Below are 13,684 nucleotides of genomic sequence, written 5' to 3'. Positions count from 1 at the left end.
CATATTTTAAAAAGCCTAGGGAAAAGCCTCTCATGCTCTAGATGGATCCAGCCAAGTGGCACAGCGGACAGACCTCTCCCTGAAATCAGGCAGACCCGAGTTCAAATCTGGCCTCAGACTAAATTTTTCACATTTCATTGGTAATTCACCTAAATCATGCCATACTTCTCTATTCATCATGTTCACTGTATTTTACAGTGTAATAATATTCTACTACATTCATGTAACACCACTTATGTAGTCATTTCTCAGTCAATGGGCATCTACTTTGTTTCAAGTTCTTTGCTAACTCATAAAAAAGGGGTGCTATAAATGTTAGTGTATATAGGGTCTTACTTTTTGTTACTGATCTCTCTAGGGTATGTACCTAGCAATAGAATCATTGATTTAAAGGGTATGAATATTTCAATCATTTTCTTTGGGCAATTCTAGACTGCTTTTCAAGAATGGTTGTACTAATTCACAACTCCACCAACAATGAATGACTAGGCCTGTCTTTTCACAATATCTCCAACAGGGATTATTTCCTTTGTTATCATCACTAATATGCTAGAAGTGAAGCGAAGCCTTAGCATTGTTTTTATTTGCAATCTTGAATTATTAATGGCTGTTAATGATTTGCAATTTATCTCTTGAGAAATACACTTTGACTACTTATCTATTGGAGAATGGCTTCCTACCCTGAAACTCTAACAGATAAATTTAGGCGAATGCAGTCAACTCTAAATTAAAGTTTTACTACACACCTTAAGTACAAAAGCTGGAAGAATTCTTGGGTAGCAGTGAAAGGAAAAAAAATTTTTCATAGTGAAAATCAGATCTGTTATAGTCAGTGAAAACTAGCCTCCTCTCACACAGGTTCTTAAAACTCCTCAAATAAACTTTTAAGTATTTATGCACTTACATACCAGCTAATTTGTCTGCCCTTCTCACTAATCTTATTTGATGAGACTTTGTTCTTTTTGCAAGTACAAATTTCTACTATCCTTAGAATCTGAAGGGTGATATGTAAGAAACTCAAAATGAACTTATCTCATTAAATTAATCTGTGCTAATAGGTGAATTTAGAAATATGATAATTTTGTTAGTCTATTACTTGGAATCCAGGGAATTCTTGGAGATCCTGCAACTAGGACTGATATCACACTGTAACTGTAATCAATACAATGTATGAGAGTTAATTGATCTTTTCTTAACCTATTTTTATTAAATTAGACTGCTATTACTAAGTCAATATGTTTTTCCTCTTTAAAGCGATCTATGATTTTTTTTGTATAGGTAGCCCCAGGCCAATGCAAATCACAATCTTCTATACCTTAGTAAGCAATTTCATGACTTGCTATGGCTCCCCAAAATATCATCACATTGTTAACGAGTCTCTCCAAATTCATGGTTGTTCTTTGGATGAAAGACACACAGGCTATTCCTAGGACTGTACTCTAAGCTTTTATAGTTCGTAATCATAGCCTATAAGAACTCAAAATCCTTAAAGTTGAGGACTTTTGTGAAGGTTGTGTTTGTTTCTAACAAAAGATAAACTTAAGAAATTAAGTAATTAACAAACTATGAGATTGAATCCCTAACCTTCAATAGCCCAGACATCTTAGTTTTAGCATAAAAGAAAGTTTCTAAGGAAATGTTACCTCATTAATGAAATCACCAATGTCCCCAGGATGAGGAGCTGCTGATCTGACTGGATACTGAGGTTCTGCATGAATAGGCCTCTCATCTAGTCGTCTGATCCCAACAGGTTTGATTGCATCAGGTTCCACTGTATCAGGTTGCTGGAGCTGGCTTAAGTCATAGTCCTGAAAAATACAAAATCAAAAAGGCATGTCCACTGAGATTTTTTTAAAAATACAGAAAAAAAAAATGAAGATGGAAAATGGAAACCTTTATCCTACATATACCAGCAACTCATAAAAATGACTGAAACTTAGCATAATGGAAAACCCGCCACTACGATTTCTCCATGTTATGATTAAATATTTCTTTCACACAGCTCCTTCTTCTGTGTTTTTCATTTCCACGGTCTGTGCCCCATCTGCTTTACAATGTTGCTCATCAATTTTCCACTAGGAAACAGCAGAGATATGAGGTAGCAAGCACTATGAAATGACTAAAACTGCCTAGAAAATATAGATGTAAAGTACAAGGCAAAGATTCTAAAAGGGTCTGGTCAAGTTTCCTGCCACCCCCCACCCTAATAACAAATAGGACTAGCTCTAAGGCAAAAACAGGTACAAAATACAATGTAATTTAAATTCTTCTTTAAGTATTATAAATTTATGTACATTATTTTGAAATTGTGGATAAATTAATCATAAAATGTTGTTATCTATATAGGAACCAATATGTTTATTAAATATTTTATTTCATCAGTACATAATGTGGATTTTGCCATTTCTTACATTTGTTGTCATGCCTTACACTTTCAGGGGAGAATATATTAATTCTCATTTTGTTTAAGACTAAAATTGACTGTGTTCAGTTTACAGTTATGCCTTTTGTAACCCAATGGCTTAGATTTTCTATGGGCTAAGCACTTTATACAAGAAAGTACCTAAATCAACCTCTTAGCCAACCACACTTTAATTTGTCAGAAAAATTGACTGTTTTGTCTGATAAAATCCAAGCCAAGACCTGTGAAGAAAACAGAAGCAGCATAGACGGGTGTCTCAGCATCCGGTTCAGTTTCTATTTCAGCAGCCAAATGAGCGATATGCAGGTAAATCAACTGCCAGCAACATAAAGCTTCACCAATATTTTAGTCTTAAGCAAATATTTTCAGTGCTCAAACCAGAATTATAACACTGCAAAATGATATGTCTAGAACACCATAGCATCATCCTCCTAACTTTGGACATTTCCAGAAATTCAGTTGTATTCTATGCTATCCAAGTGTCCATATCCAATCTAGCCTGAAAATTTTTCACAAGACCATTAAGATGAAAAAAAAAATTACAAGAGTTACAATGAGAGTCTTTATACTTCCAACTCTAATACACACAAATTCCTGTCTCTCAGCATACATGCTCAAACATAAATCCTATTCTACTTGGGAGAGTGAGGTCATACTTTCTGGACTCCTCCATCTCTCAAAACCCTGTGACTTCCTTATTCTTATTTTTCTTCTTTGAACCAATCTCTGATAGCTAGATGACCCGCTTCCTAGTCAAGGTCAATCTCTCTACTCCTGCCCTAAAACATCAAGAAGTTCTACTTTAGGAAACTTGATCTATCATCAAATTCTCTCTCATTTTCATTTTCTCACTTACATACACACTCTCTCTGACACTCAAACTTTCCCTTTTGCTGTCTTCCTCTTCACGGACACACAAACTCTCATTCTCTCTTACCCCTTTATGTTATTTTCTCATCCAATATCTTTCCTCCATTTCACTGTTAAACTTATAGAAGCTGTCTATACTCACTGCCTCCACTGTTCATTTACTCCTCAACTCACTACAATCTGATAACACTACCTCAACTGTGAACTTAGTGTCTACAGACTACAGTTCCCAAAACACTGAACAGCAGTCATGTCTGACCCTTCATGACCCCACTTGGGGTTTTCTTGACAAAGACACTGAAGCAGTTTGCTATTTCCTTCTCTAACTCATCTTACAGAAGAGAAAACTGAAGCAAATAGGATTAAATGTCTTGCCCAGGGTTACAGAGATACTAAGTGCCTGAGGCCTCATTTGAATTCAGGTCTTCCTGACTCCAGGTCTAGCGCTCTATCTACTGTGCCACCTAGCTGCCCCATTAGGGCCTTAATAATGTCTGTTGAATTGAACCCATTAAATGCCAAATATGGTCTTCTTTTTTCAGTTCTTATTCTCCTTCACCTTTATGCACCACTTGACACTTGTACTCACTGAAAAGGTTAAAAGGATCTATTACATCTACAGCATACTATCCTTTCCACATCGCAGTGGTTAGGAGTATGGCATCCCCATGATCTGGAAAATTTGTGTAAAATTTGTATAGAGCCTTAAGATTTTATTTTGTTTTTAATAAATTAATCTATTAGGTTCTCACAATAACTAAGATAAATCGACATAATAATAACTTCCCAACACAAAAGATGAGAAAACTGAGACACAAACATCTGAGAAGTTCAGACATTTGTTAAGTGTCAAAGCCAAGACCTGGTCAAGTATATATTCCATTACACCAGGAATGCCTCTCATTACACAATGCAGGATTTGGTCTAGAGACATTTTTAATGCACACAATTGATTTAATTCCTTTCAATATATATTTTATTTCATAACTATAAAGAATACTGTATGTAACTGCCAAATGTATGTGACAACAAATGAAGATTTCCCTACAACTGGGAAATTGCCCCTAAAGTACACAGAGGGCAGGGTCATTGTTTCTTGGATTACCTGCAGTGTGCCTAGCACTGTATAGAAAGTGCTCAAAAAATAATTATCAACAACTATTTGATTGTGCCAATAATGATTCACTGACTTTTAAATATCACAATCTGTTCTGTTACTGATGCTTGATGCACAAGCACGACTACTTTAAAAACTGATTTAATCAAACTGCACTATAGAAAACTAGAAACCAGGACAGAGTGTATTTTTTACACTCCTTATGCTGTAGTCTTCTTATATTGATCCCAAATATGAGATACACGCGTGTGTGTGTGTGTGTGTGTGTGTGTGTGTGTGTGTGTGTAAATGATTCTACACCCATCCATCAGTAAAGACCCCACCCTATAGTCAAGTTTCTATCTCATGAAAGGTGGTCAACCTACTTGAACCTCTTAATTTACAAAGCTTTAAAATCACATGATGTTAATCATACACTATTCAAGAAAAGACAAATTGCAACATGCAGGGTAAGAATTATATACAGAATTACAGGGAAAACAGAGCCCTCAAGAGTTCATCAAGTCCATGGTTTTGCTCCCAAGGAAAACTGTCATAACAAAACTGTCCAACATTTTTTTGCCTGGTTTATAAAAGAGAAAATCTCTGGAGATAGTGAATGCCTTAAAATATTCTTGGGCATATGTTGCAATGCCTTGCAACCTTTACAACTGGTTTAAATTTCTTAAAATCATCCTTTTTGAATGAAAGCTCCAGTAAAAACAAGTAGTCTAGATTAATGAAAAGAACACTAAATTCAGAATCAGCAATCCTGAGACCAAGTCTTGCATTACCCTTTACATGGCACATTGCTATTAAGTCATGTAACCTTACTAAGCTTCAGCTTCTTCATCTATAAAATGAGTCTAAGGATAACTGTATTATCTGTCTGTCTGGAAGAAAGCACTTTGTAAACTTGATAGTGCTAAAGGATTCGATTTACTGCATGAGGTAGTATTAACTAATGCTCAGAATGTATGAATGAATGAAAATCACTTATTAAGTCCATACAATGCCAAGCCCTTAGATAAATTCTGGGGATACAAATACAAAAAGGAGACAGTCCCTGGGGCACAAAGCAGTGACTTGCCCAGGGTGACAAAGCACCTTCTTATTTTTTAAAAATTAAAAATAATTTATTTTTTCCAATTACATGTAAATATAATTCCTAATATTCATTAAAAAAAAAAACTGAGTTCCAAATTTTCTCCCTTCCTCTTTCACCTCCCCTCCCTTGAGACAGAAAGCAATTTGATATGGGTTATATACATTTAATCAAGCAAAACATATTTCCATATTTTTCATGTTGTGAAAGAAGATACAGATACAAAGAAGAAAAAAATAAAGTGGAAGTAATATGCTTTGATCTGCATTCAGACTCCAACAGTTCTTTCTCTGGAGGTGGATAGCATTTTTCATCACAAATCTTTTGGAACTATCTTGGATCACTGTATTGCTGAGAACAGCTAAATCATTCACAGTTAATCATTTTACATTATTGCTGTTACCGTGTACAACATTCTCCTGGTTCTGTTCACTTCACTTTACATCAGTTCAGGTAAGTCTTTCCAGGTTTTTCTGAAATCATCTTGCTCGTCATTTCTTGTATTTCAATAGTATTCCATTACAATCATACCGCAGCTTGTTCAGTCATTTCCCAATTGATGGGGATCCCCTCAATTTCCAATGTTTTTGCCACCACAAGAAGAGATGCTATAAATATTTTTGTACAAAGAGGTCCTTTTCCCTTTTTTTAAAAATTTCTTTGGGATATGTTCCTTATTTTATGAAGCAAAAAGACCCTTTTTATAAAAAGAATTGATGGGAAAGTTTTTAAGGCAGTTTGGCAAAGTTTAGACAAATTTTAAATTAAATACCAATATAAGTCTAAAACAGGTATGCAATTTGAATATAAAAGGGTCTTATCATAAAAAATCAGATATGAACCAGAACAAGTACCTTTCGCAGCTATATCATAACTATACTATGTCCTCCCCCCCCGGGCAATTTGACAAGATGAGAATCCACAGACCTTGGTTGGATGTGGGGTTGAATCTAACTCCCATGGAGTTCGATATGTTGCCCTAGCCCCTGGATTAGGAGACATAGGAAATTCTGATTGATGCTCAGCAGGTCTGGCTGCTTCCTGATATCTGGCCTAATGAGAGTCATAAAGATGGACTCTTTTTTCTTTATTTTTAACATTTAAAAATTTTTGAGTTTCAAATTCTCTCACCCCTCCCCCACCTACTGAGAAGGCAAGCAATATGATATCCATCATACATGTAAAGTCATGCAAAACATATTTCTATATTAGCCATGTTACCTAAAAAAAAAAAACCTCCTCCCCCAAGAAAAAAAAAAAACAAACCAACCAAAAACCCGAGTGAAAAAAATATGTTTCACTATGCACTCAAACTTCATCAGTTTTCTCTCCAGAAGCTGACATCATTTTTCAGTCCTTCAGGACTATCTTGGATCACTGTAATGATTAAAGTAGTTAAGTCTTTCATAGTTGAACATTGTTAGAATACTGCTGTTCTATGTACAATGTTCTCCTGGTTATAATCATTTAACTTTGCATTAGTTCACATAAGTCTTCCCAGGTTTTTCTGAAACCATCCCCCACTCATCATTTCTTACAGCACAGCTACCTCCCTTGTGAACTATACGCATCCAGTATATGAAACAGTCAACCCTTTCAAGTCCTCTTCCTCTTCATATAGTCTATCTTGAGCTTCTAGAGCAGAGGATAGGAAAGAGGGTGTGTGTGTGTTTGGGGGGGACGGGACAGCTATCTTTCTTTTTCCACTTCATGAACAGAAAATGGAAAGTTTCATGAGAAGCACATGGCAAGTGAACTATGCTTGTCCAGGATAGTTTGAGAAGGGAATTTCTGAACTTCTAGTTCCTAACTGTCTTCCTCTTCTTTTGTTTCCTTTTTTGACCATATTGTCAGACATTAGTGATTCTGATAAAAGGTATTTCCAACTTTGTGGATTGTATCTTGTGGTTAATCCTCCTCATTCTACCTCCATAATACTTTATCTTCATTTACATGGCCCCCACACCAATTCAGACCCTTGCCACCTCTCAACTGGACTCAACTCTCAATAATCTAACATTATAATAGGCTCCTCATTGGTCTCCCTGCCTCAAGTCTCTTCCGCTTTCAATTTCCACTCAGCCATTGAAGTAATGCTTTGGACGTAATGTAAAGGACATTTTATCATGGTACTCCCTTGCTTACCAAGGATCAGTGGCTCCCCACTACCCCTGGGATAAAATACAAATCTCTCCATCTTGCATTAAGTTCTTCACAGCTAGTTCTAAATGACCTTTCCTGCCTTATTATATAATACTGCCCCTTATGCCCCTTCCATTTAGCCAAATTATCCTTCTTGCAGTCCCTCACATGATACTACATTTTCCATCTCTAAGCTCTTGCACAGACTGTTTCCCATGCCTAGGATGGATTCCTCCTTACCTTTACATCTTAGAAATCCTAGTTTCTTTCAAAGTTTAACTCAACTGTCACCTACTATATGATGCCTCTCCAGATCCCTCAGCTACTAGTGCCTCTTCCTTAAATTACCTTGTATTTAGCATGTGTGTACTTATATGTGTCTGGGTTCTATGTGTGTTTTCCACCTGCAGAATGTGAGATTCTTGAGACCATAGACTGTGCCAATTAAAAGGTTCAAGAAACAGTTTCTGGGTAATTTAATCATTTTATTAATAAAGCCAGAATATTATTAATAAAAAGATGGTCATTTGGCCATCTCTCTTAGACCAAAGACAATCATGGTGATGTGCTCACAGTTTATATACCCTTCAAAGAATAGGTGTTCAATGAGGGGCTGAGAGTGACATATCATATTTGGACAGAGAAACTATCTCTATACTCAGGCCATCCCCAGCCCTGGGGTATCTAAACAAAAGGATCGGTCTCCTTTGTTGTCTCCCAAGCTTGAATAGATTAGATTAAATTTCTGGTGAGGTTGGGTGGGGTCTGACCAAGATTGAGGAGAGTTAATTCAATCTCATTAGCAGTAATGTCCTTTAAAAGACTGAAATTTTAAAATCAGGACTTTAGAAGAAGGGGAGAGCTCTGAATCTCCCCAAATTATTGGTTATTGATAATCATTTCTCTCAGACTATCTCACCGTTACCTTTATTTTCCCAAAGACCAGAAAAGTGTCTGGCATATAGAAGGTACTTAATAAATACGTCTTTTTTTTTTTTACTTGAGAGTTCCTAAGAGAGTGAGAATTGTCAAGAGTTCCTGAGTTTGAGAGTCCAGCACTGGACTCTCAGAAGGTGATTTCCCCATTGGCATACAATATGGAGAAAAAAGAAGACTGCCCAGAAGCTGGAATTTCTTTCTTCTCCATACTGTCATCAACATGGCAGGATACTGGGACCTCGTCAATCTTTCATGATGTCATTGAGAGTTGTTTGGACACTGCAGGTCCAAGGTGAACGGAAATAATTTGTTTACCATTCCCACAGAATGTTTATCATTCTTAACATGTTGTTACTGTTTCCTAGTAAATCCAATGGGCTATTAAGAGTGTTTTAGTTTCAGTGAATGTCCATGGGCTATGGTGAACTCTTTCAATCTTTTCCATTTCCTGCGCTGGACATCAAAAGCTGCCCCATACCCAATACCCATACTATAGACTTAGTACCTTTACAGGCAGGAACTCCTGCTACCCACATTGTGAAAACCCTAGAAATGAGCTATACCTAAGCTTTATTTTATATATCATCCCTGTATGGTGAGGGCTAAACCAAAAGCCTTTGTGGTCAATCCCCCATGATTGAACCAGGTCTGTGGGAACTCATGTTCTTAGGTAACCTGGACCACACAAAACACTAATCCAAACAAAGGATAAAGGAGATCACAGAAATTAAATCATCTTGGCTACATAAATTTACAAGCTTTTGCATGAATAAAATCAATGAAGACAATTAGAGGAGAAATCATATGATAGGAAAATCCTTTCATAAAATATCATCAATAAAAGCCTGGTACAAAAAAAAAATACAAGGAATTGACATAATTATGAGACCAGAAGTCATTGTCTAATAAATTTTCAAAGGATATGGCTGACTCATTGCCCAATAGATAAAAATGGTTAAAGGAAATGATTACATTTTCAAAAGAAGAATTACACACTACAAATGACCACATGAAAACATTGTGCCAAATCAACTAATAGTAAGAGAAGGAATAGGCATTGGGTCTATATAGGAACATTTTAGGTGATTAAATTCTATCAATGCATGTCTCCAGCTTTTCCTACAAGTCTCTGGGTTGCTTAGACTTCTTTGAGATTAAACTAGTGATCTGTCCAGGCTGACAGAACCATTACTGAGAATAGCTCTCTAGTCACTATGTCATGCTACCTCTAGATGGAGAAATATAAAACAACTCTTAGATCTAAGGTTACCTCATGCAAAATTGGAAGAATAAAAAGAAAACAATTAATACAGAAAGGACTAGGAGGAGATAGGCATGCATTCATGGTGAAGCTATTAAGCATTGTTACCTTACTAAAATTCATTTTGTAATGATACAAAAAAAAGTGACAACTCTATACTCTATAATTCAATGGTGCCACTCCTGGCATATACCTTAAGGAAGTCAAAGACAGAAACAAACGTTCAATACCAAGCAATATTCAAAGCAGCACCCTTTGTGTTATTAAAGAACTGGAAATAAATTTGATGACTATCAGGGAATGGAAGAAAAACAACAACAAAAACCATGCTACATAAATGTAATGTTCCATAAGGAATTACACAAATGAGCAAATAAGTAAGAAATATGGTAAAATTTGTATAGATGGATGCAGAGCAAAATAAGCAGAACCAAGAGACCAACATACACAATGATTGTTAACAGTATAAATGAAATGATTATTAAAAGGTGGCTGAATTCTTACTAATGGAATACTCTATCAAGATCCCAGAGCAAAGATAATGAAACATACTTCCTTGCTCATAGGGAGTTGGGGGGAAGAGAGGGAAACTGCTGAGCAGAATACTATATACACTGTCAGACAGCCTCTGTAATTGATATTTTTACCGAATTGTTTTTCTTTGTCACAAGGAATGATCCACTCTAGAAGGCAGCAGGAAATCAGAGAATCCAAGACTTAAAGAGCTTAGAATGGGACTTACAAGTCATCTACTCTAACCTTCTCATGTCAGAAATGTGGAAATTGAGTCCCTGGGGAGGTTAAGTGACTTGCTCAAAGTCTCAGTTAATTAGTACTGAACTCAGGTCCTTTGATTCCAGAGTCAGTGTTCTTTCCACTTCTCCAGTGACAGAAGGCAAAGGCCATCAAAAAAATAGATATATAATGCTATCCTTATGTGAGAATAAACTAGAATTCAGTTCTTTAAGGGGTGGGGTAAGTTTTATTTATTAATTTATGGGTTTGGGGGCAATGCAGTAAGCCTAAATAGAGTTAAGATAAAGGGTTTTGTTGTTGTACAGTTGTTTCAGTCATGTCTGACTCTTTGTGACCCCATTTGGGGTTTTCTTGGCAAAGAGACTGGAGTGGTCTGCCATTTCCTTCTCCAGCTCATTTACAGATGAGGAAACTGAGGCAAATAGGGTTAAATGCTTGCCCAGGGTCACACAGCTAGTAAGTATCTGAGGCTGGATTTGAACTTAGGTCTTCCTGATTCCAGACATGGTGTTTGATCTCACTGCACCATCTAGCTGCCCTAAGATAAAGGGTAGCAGCTAAGTTTACTTGTATAATTAAAAAGAACCACTCATTTGCTATAATTTATGCCAAGTGGTACCGTTAATCTGCCTTAGAAAATCTGGTTAGCATTAATATGCTACAATGGGCATATACTTAAGTTCTGGTCTCTTGAGCAAAAATCTGTTAGAGTGCCCCTTCATCCACTGCTAACTCCTTTTGAGGACGATTTCATGCTTCCACGCTTGCCACAGCACTGAATGAGCAGAATGCTCTTATGCTACCTGAGGAGAATTTGCACCTGTTCCTCCAAATAAAAATGCAGTTGCATTTAGTTTTCATTCTACATCAAGAAGGCAGTAACAATTATGTAAAACTGTGTCAATACCCATCCTTAACACAACTGAAACCTGATGAACTGAGACCTAGGGTAAGTGCCACTAGAAAAGTGAAAAGAGTCTTTTCAGAGATTCAAAGAATAGTAATACATTTCTCCAAGCAAGAAAATATCACCTCAAACAGTTTTTCCCTCATGGGGATAATCACTTAAATATTTAAAATTACATACAATATTTAGATTATTCTTCACTTTAAAAATCCTCTAATGTTATGGGTTGTGAAACAGATATAATGAGAGGGAAGTACATGGAAATAATCCGTGGAAGAAAACTATTCCCCTTGCTATCTGCAAAGAAAAGGAATGTCTGGAAAAGCTCCAAGAAGCAAGAGAGAAGAGCCAGAAGAACCTTTGCACACTGCCCTTCACAGCTTAGCACATGAAAATAAATGATCATAATTTTTAAAAATGATTCCGTTTATATGACACTTTCAACTGCTTCTCACAACAATCCTGGGAGGTAAGTAGTGAGAAGATAGCAATATGTTATCACTCTAAGGCTGCCAACAATGTCATGGGCCCTCATGGCTTTATCCAAATGAGATTATGACCCGATTACCAGTGCTAAATTAAATGTACCTATAATAATGACTTTCTACGCAGTAGCTGGAATTCCCAGTATGAAGAACAGTAAGTCAATTTGGCTACAATAGGGAAGTGAATGAAAAAGAAATAATATGAAAGAAATCTGGAAAGTTAGGAGGAAGTCATATTAGCAAGGGCTTTAAATGTCAGATGGAAGGACTTGTATTTTATTAAGACAACAGGGAACCACACATATTCAGAGCCTACTTTGAGCAAAACACTGTGCTAAGTGGTGAGGATACAGAGAGAATGAAACAATCCTAATCACAAGGAATTTAAAGAGTTAGAGATAGTCTAAAGATATAGATACTCCTTGCTACAAAGAAAAGTTGAGTTTCAGAAAAGCTGTCTTCAGCAATTTTATATACCAGAACTCCTTCTCCATTGAATCCCACTGTAAAATATAAATATACATTCTTCAGGATTTTTTTTGTCTTCCGACATAACATTCCACTAAGAATCTTTTAAATCTACTAAGCAAATCTTTTAAAAGGGGAAAATCAATAATAATAAAATATTAACTAATTTATAATTTAAAATGTTACTTTAAAACATTGAAACTGAAAAACTAGTCACATAGCACTAGATGGGAAGAGTCCTGCTTATTGACCCACTCATTAAATGACCATGGGTGACAAAGATACCTTGCTCTTTAATTTTCTCATGGAGATGACCATGTGAGATTTCTGTTTCAGTTCAGCTGCACAGTATTTCACACTTGTTTGTTATTTCTTTTCTACAACAACATTAGGAGTTGAATGATTTTGACCAGTTGTTATACTTAAACTATACAAAGGTATATTAAAACACATCTAACATTTGTTTGGGTTTCAATATGACATCTTGAGAAAATAAATATTAACTGACAAAATTTTAATGTGTTTTCTATAAATTTTAGTGGTTTTGATGAAATTTTGAGTAGGCACTGAAGGTATTGTGACATTACATAAGGTTAAATCTACCACCACCTTAGAACAAACAACCCCAGACCCCCACTCCCCAGCTAATCACATTTTCAAACGGTCAGACATTCTGTAAGTTTTAAAGTATCTCAACTTGGCATGTGGATAGAAATCTCTTATTTCTAGAGAGAGTACCATATATTTCTAGCTGGTTGACTGGTCATCCTTGATTATTCTTTCTCTTTTGTTTTAGAGCCCAGTATTTGCCACATCTTCCCCAGTCTAATTTGACCATAATTTCACATCCTGTCCCCCATCTCCACTCCAGATGTCATTACCTTAATTCAGGCCCTCACTGATCTCATACTTGGATTTATACAATTGTCTCCTAATTCATCTCTACACTTCCAACCTCTCTCTTCTTTAATCTATTTTTCACATGCGTGTTAACATAATCTTAGAACCTGGGCCTGACCATGTGACTCCCTGTTCAAAAATCTTCACTGGCTCCTTAGGTTCTCCAGAATGATGTGCAAACTCATCATCAGTCTGACATTTAAATCCCTCTACAATGTTGTTCCTGAAATAGATATGTTTATTACAAACATATTTTATGCTATTCCTCTTTATACACTCTATGACATTGAGAGCAAGCTGTTCCATTAGTTCTTTTTTGAATTCAGCTTTCCA

At 36.1% G+C, this 13,684-nt stretch overlaps 1 protein-coding gene across 1 annotated transcript in view; it reads right to left on the bottom strand.

Moving 5' to 3' along the window:
- Positions 1–13,684, bottom strand: part of CDH2 (cadherin 2) — a 259,793-nt gene that overhangs the window by 15,013 nt on the left and 231,096 nt on the right. The window contains exon 15 of the mRNA XM_020992563.2: positions 1,644–1,808. Within this exon, the coding sequence (XP_020848222.1) occupies positions 1,644–1,808 (165 nt within the window). The remainder of the gene's footprint in view (positions 1–1,643; positions 1,809–13,684) is intronic.

Source organism: Phascolarctos cinereus, unplaced genomic scaffold (assembly GCF_003287225.1).
Source record: "Phascolarctos cinereus isolate Bilbo 61053 unplaced genomic scaffold, phaCin_HiC Scaffold_4;HRSCAF=312, whole genome shotgun sequence".
Classification (NCBI taxonomy): Eukaryota; Metazoa; Chordata; class Mammalia; order Diprotodontia; family Phascolarctidae; genus Phascolarctos; species Phascolarctos cinereus.
This window is presented reverse-complemented; position numbering and strand designations above follow the sequence as displayed.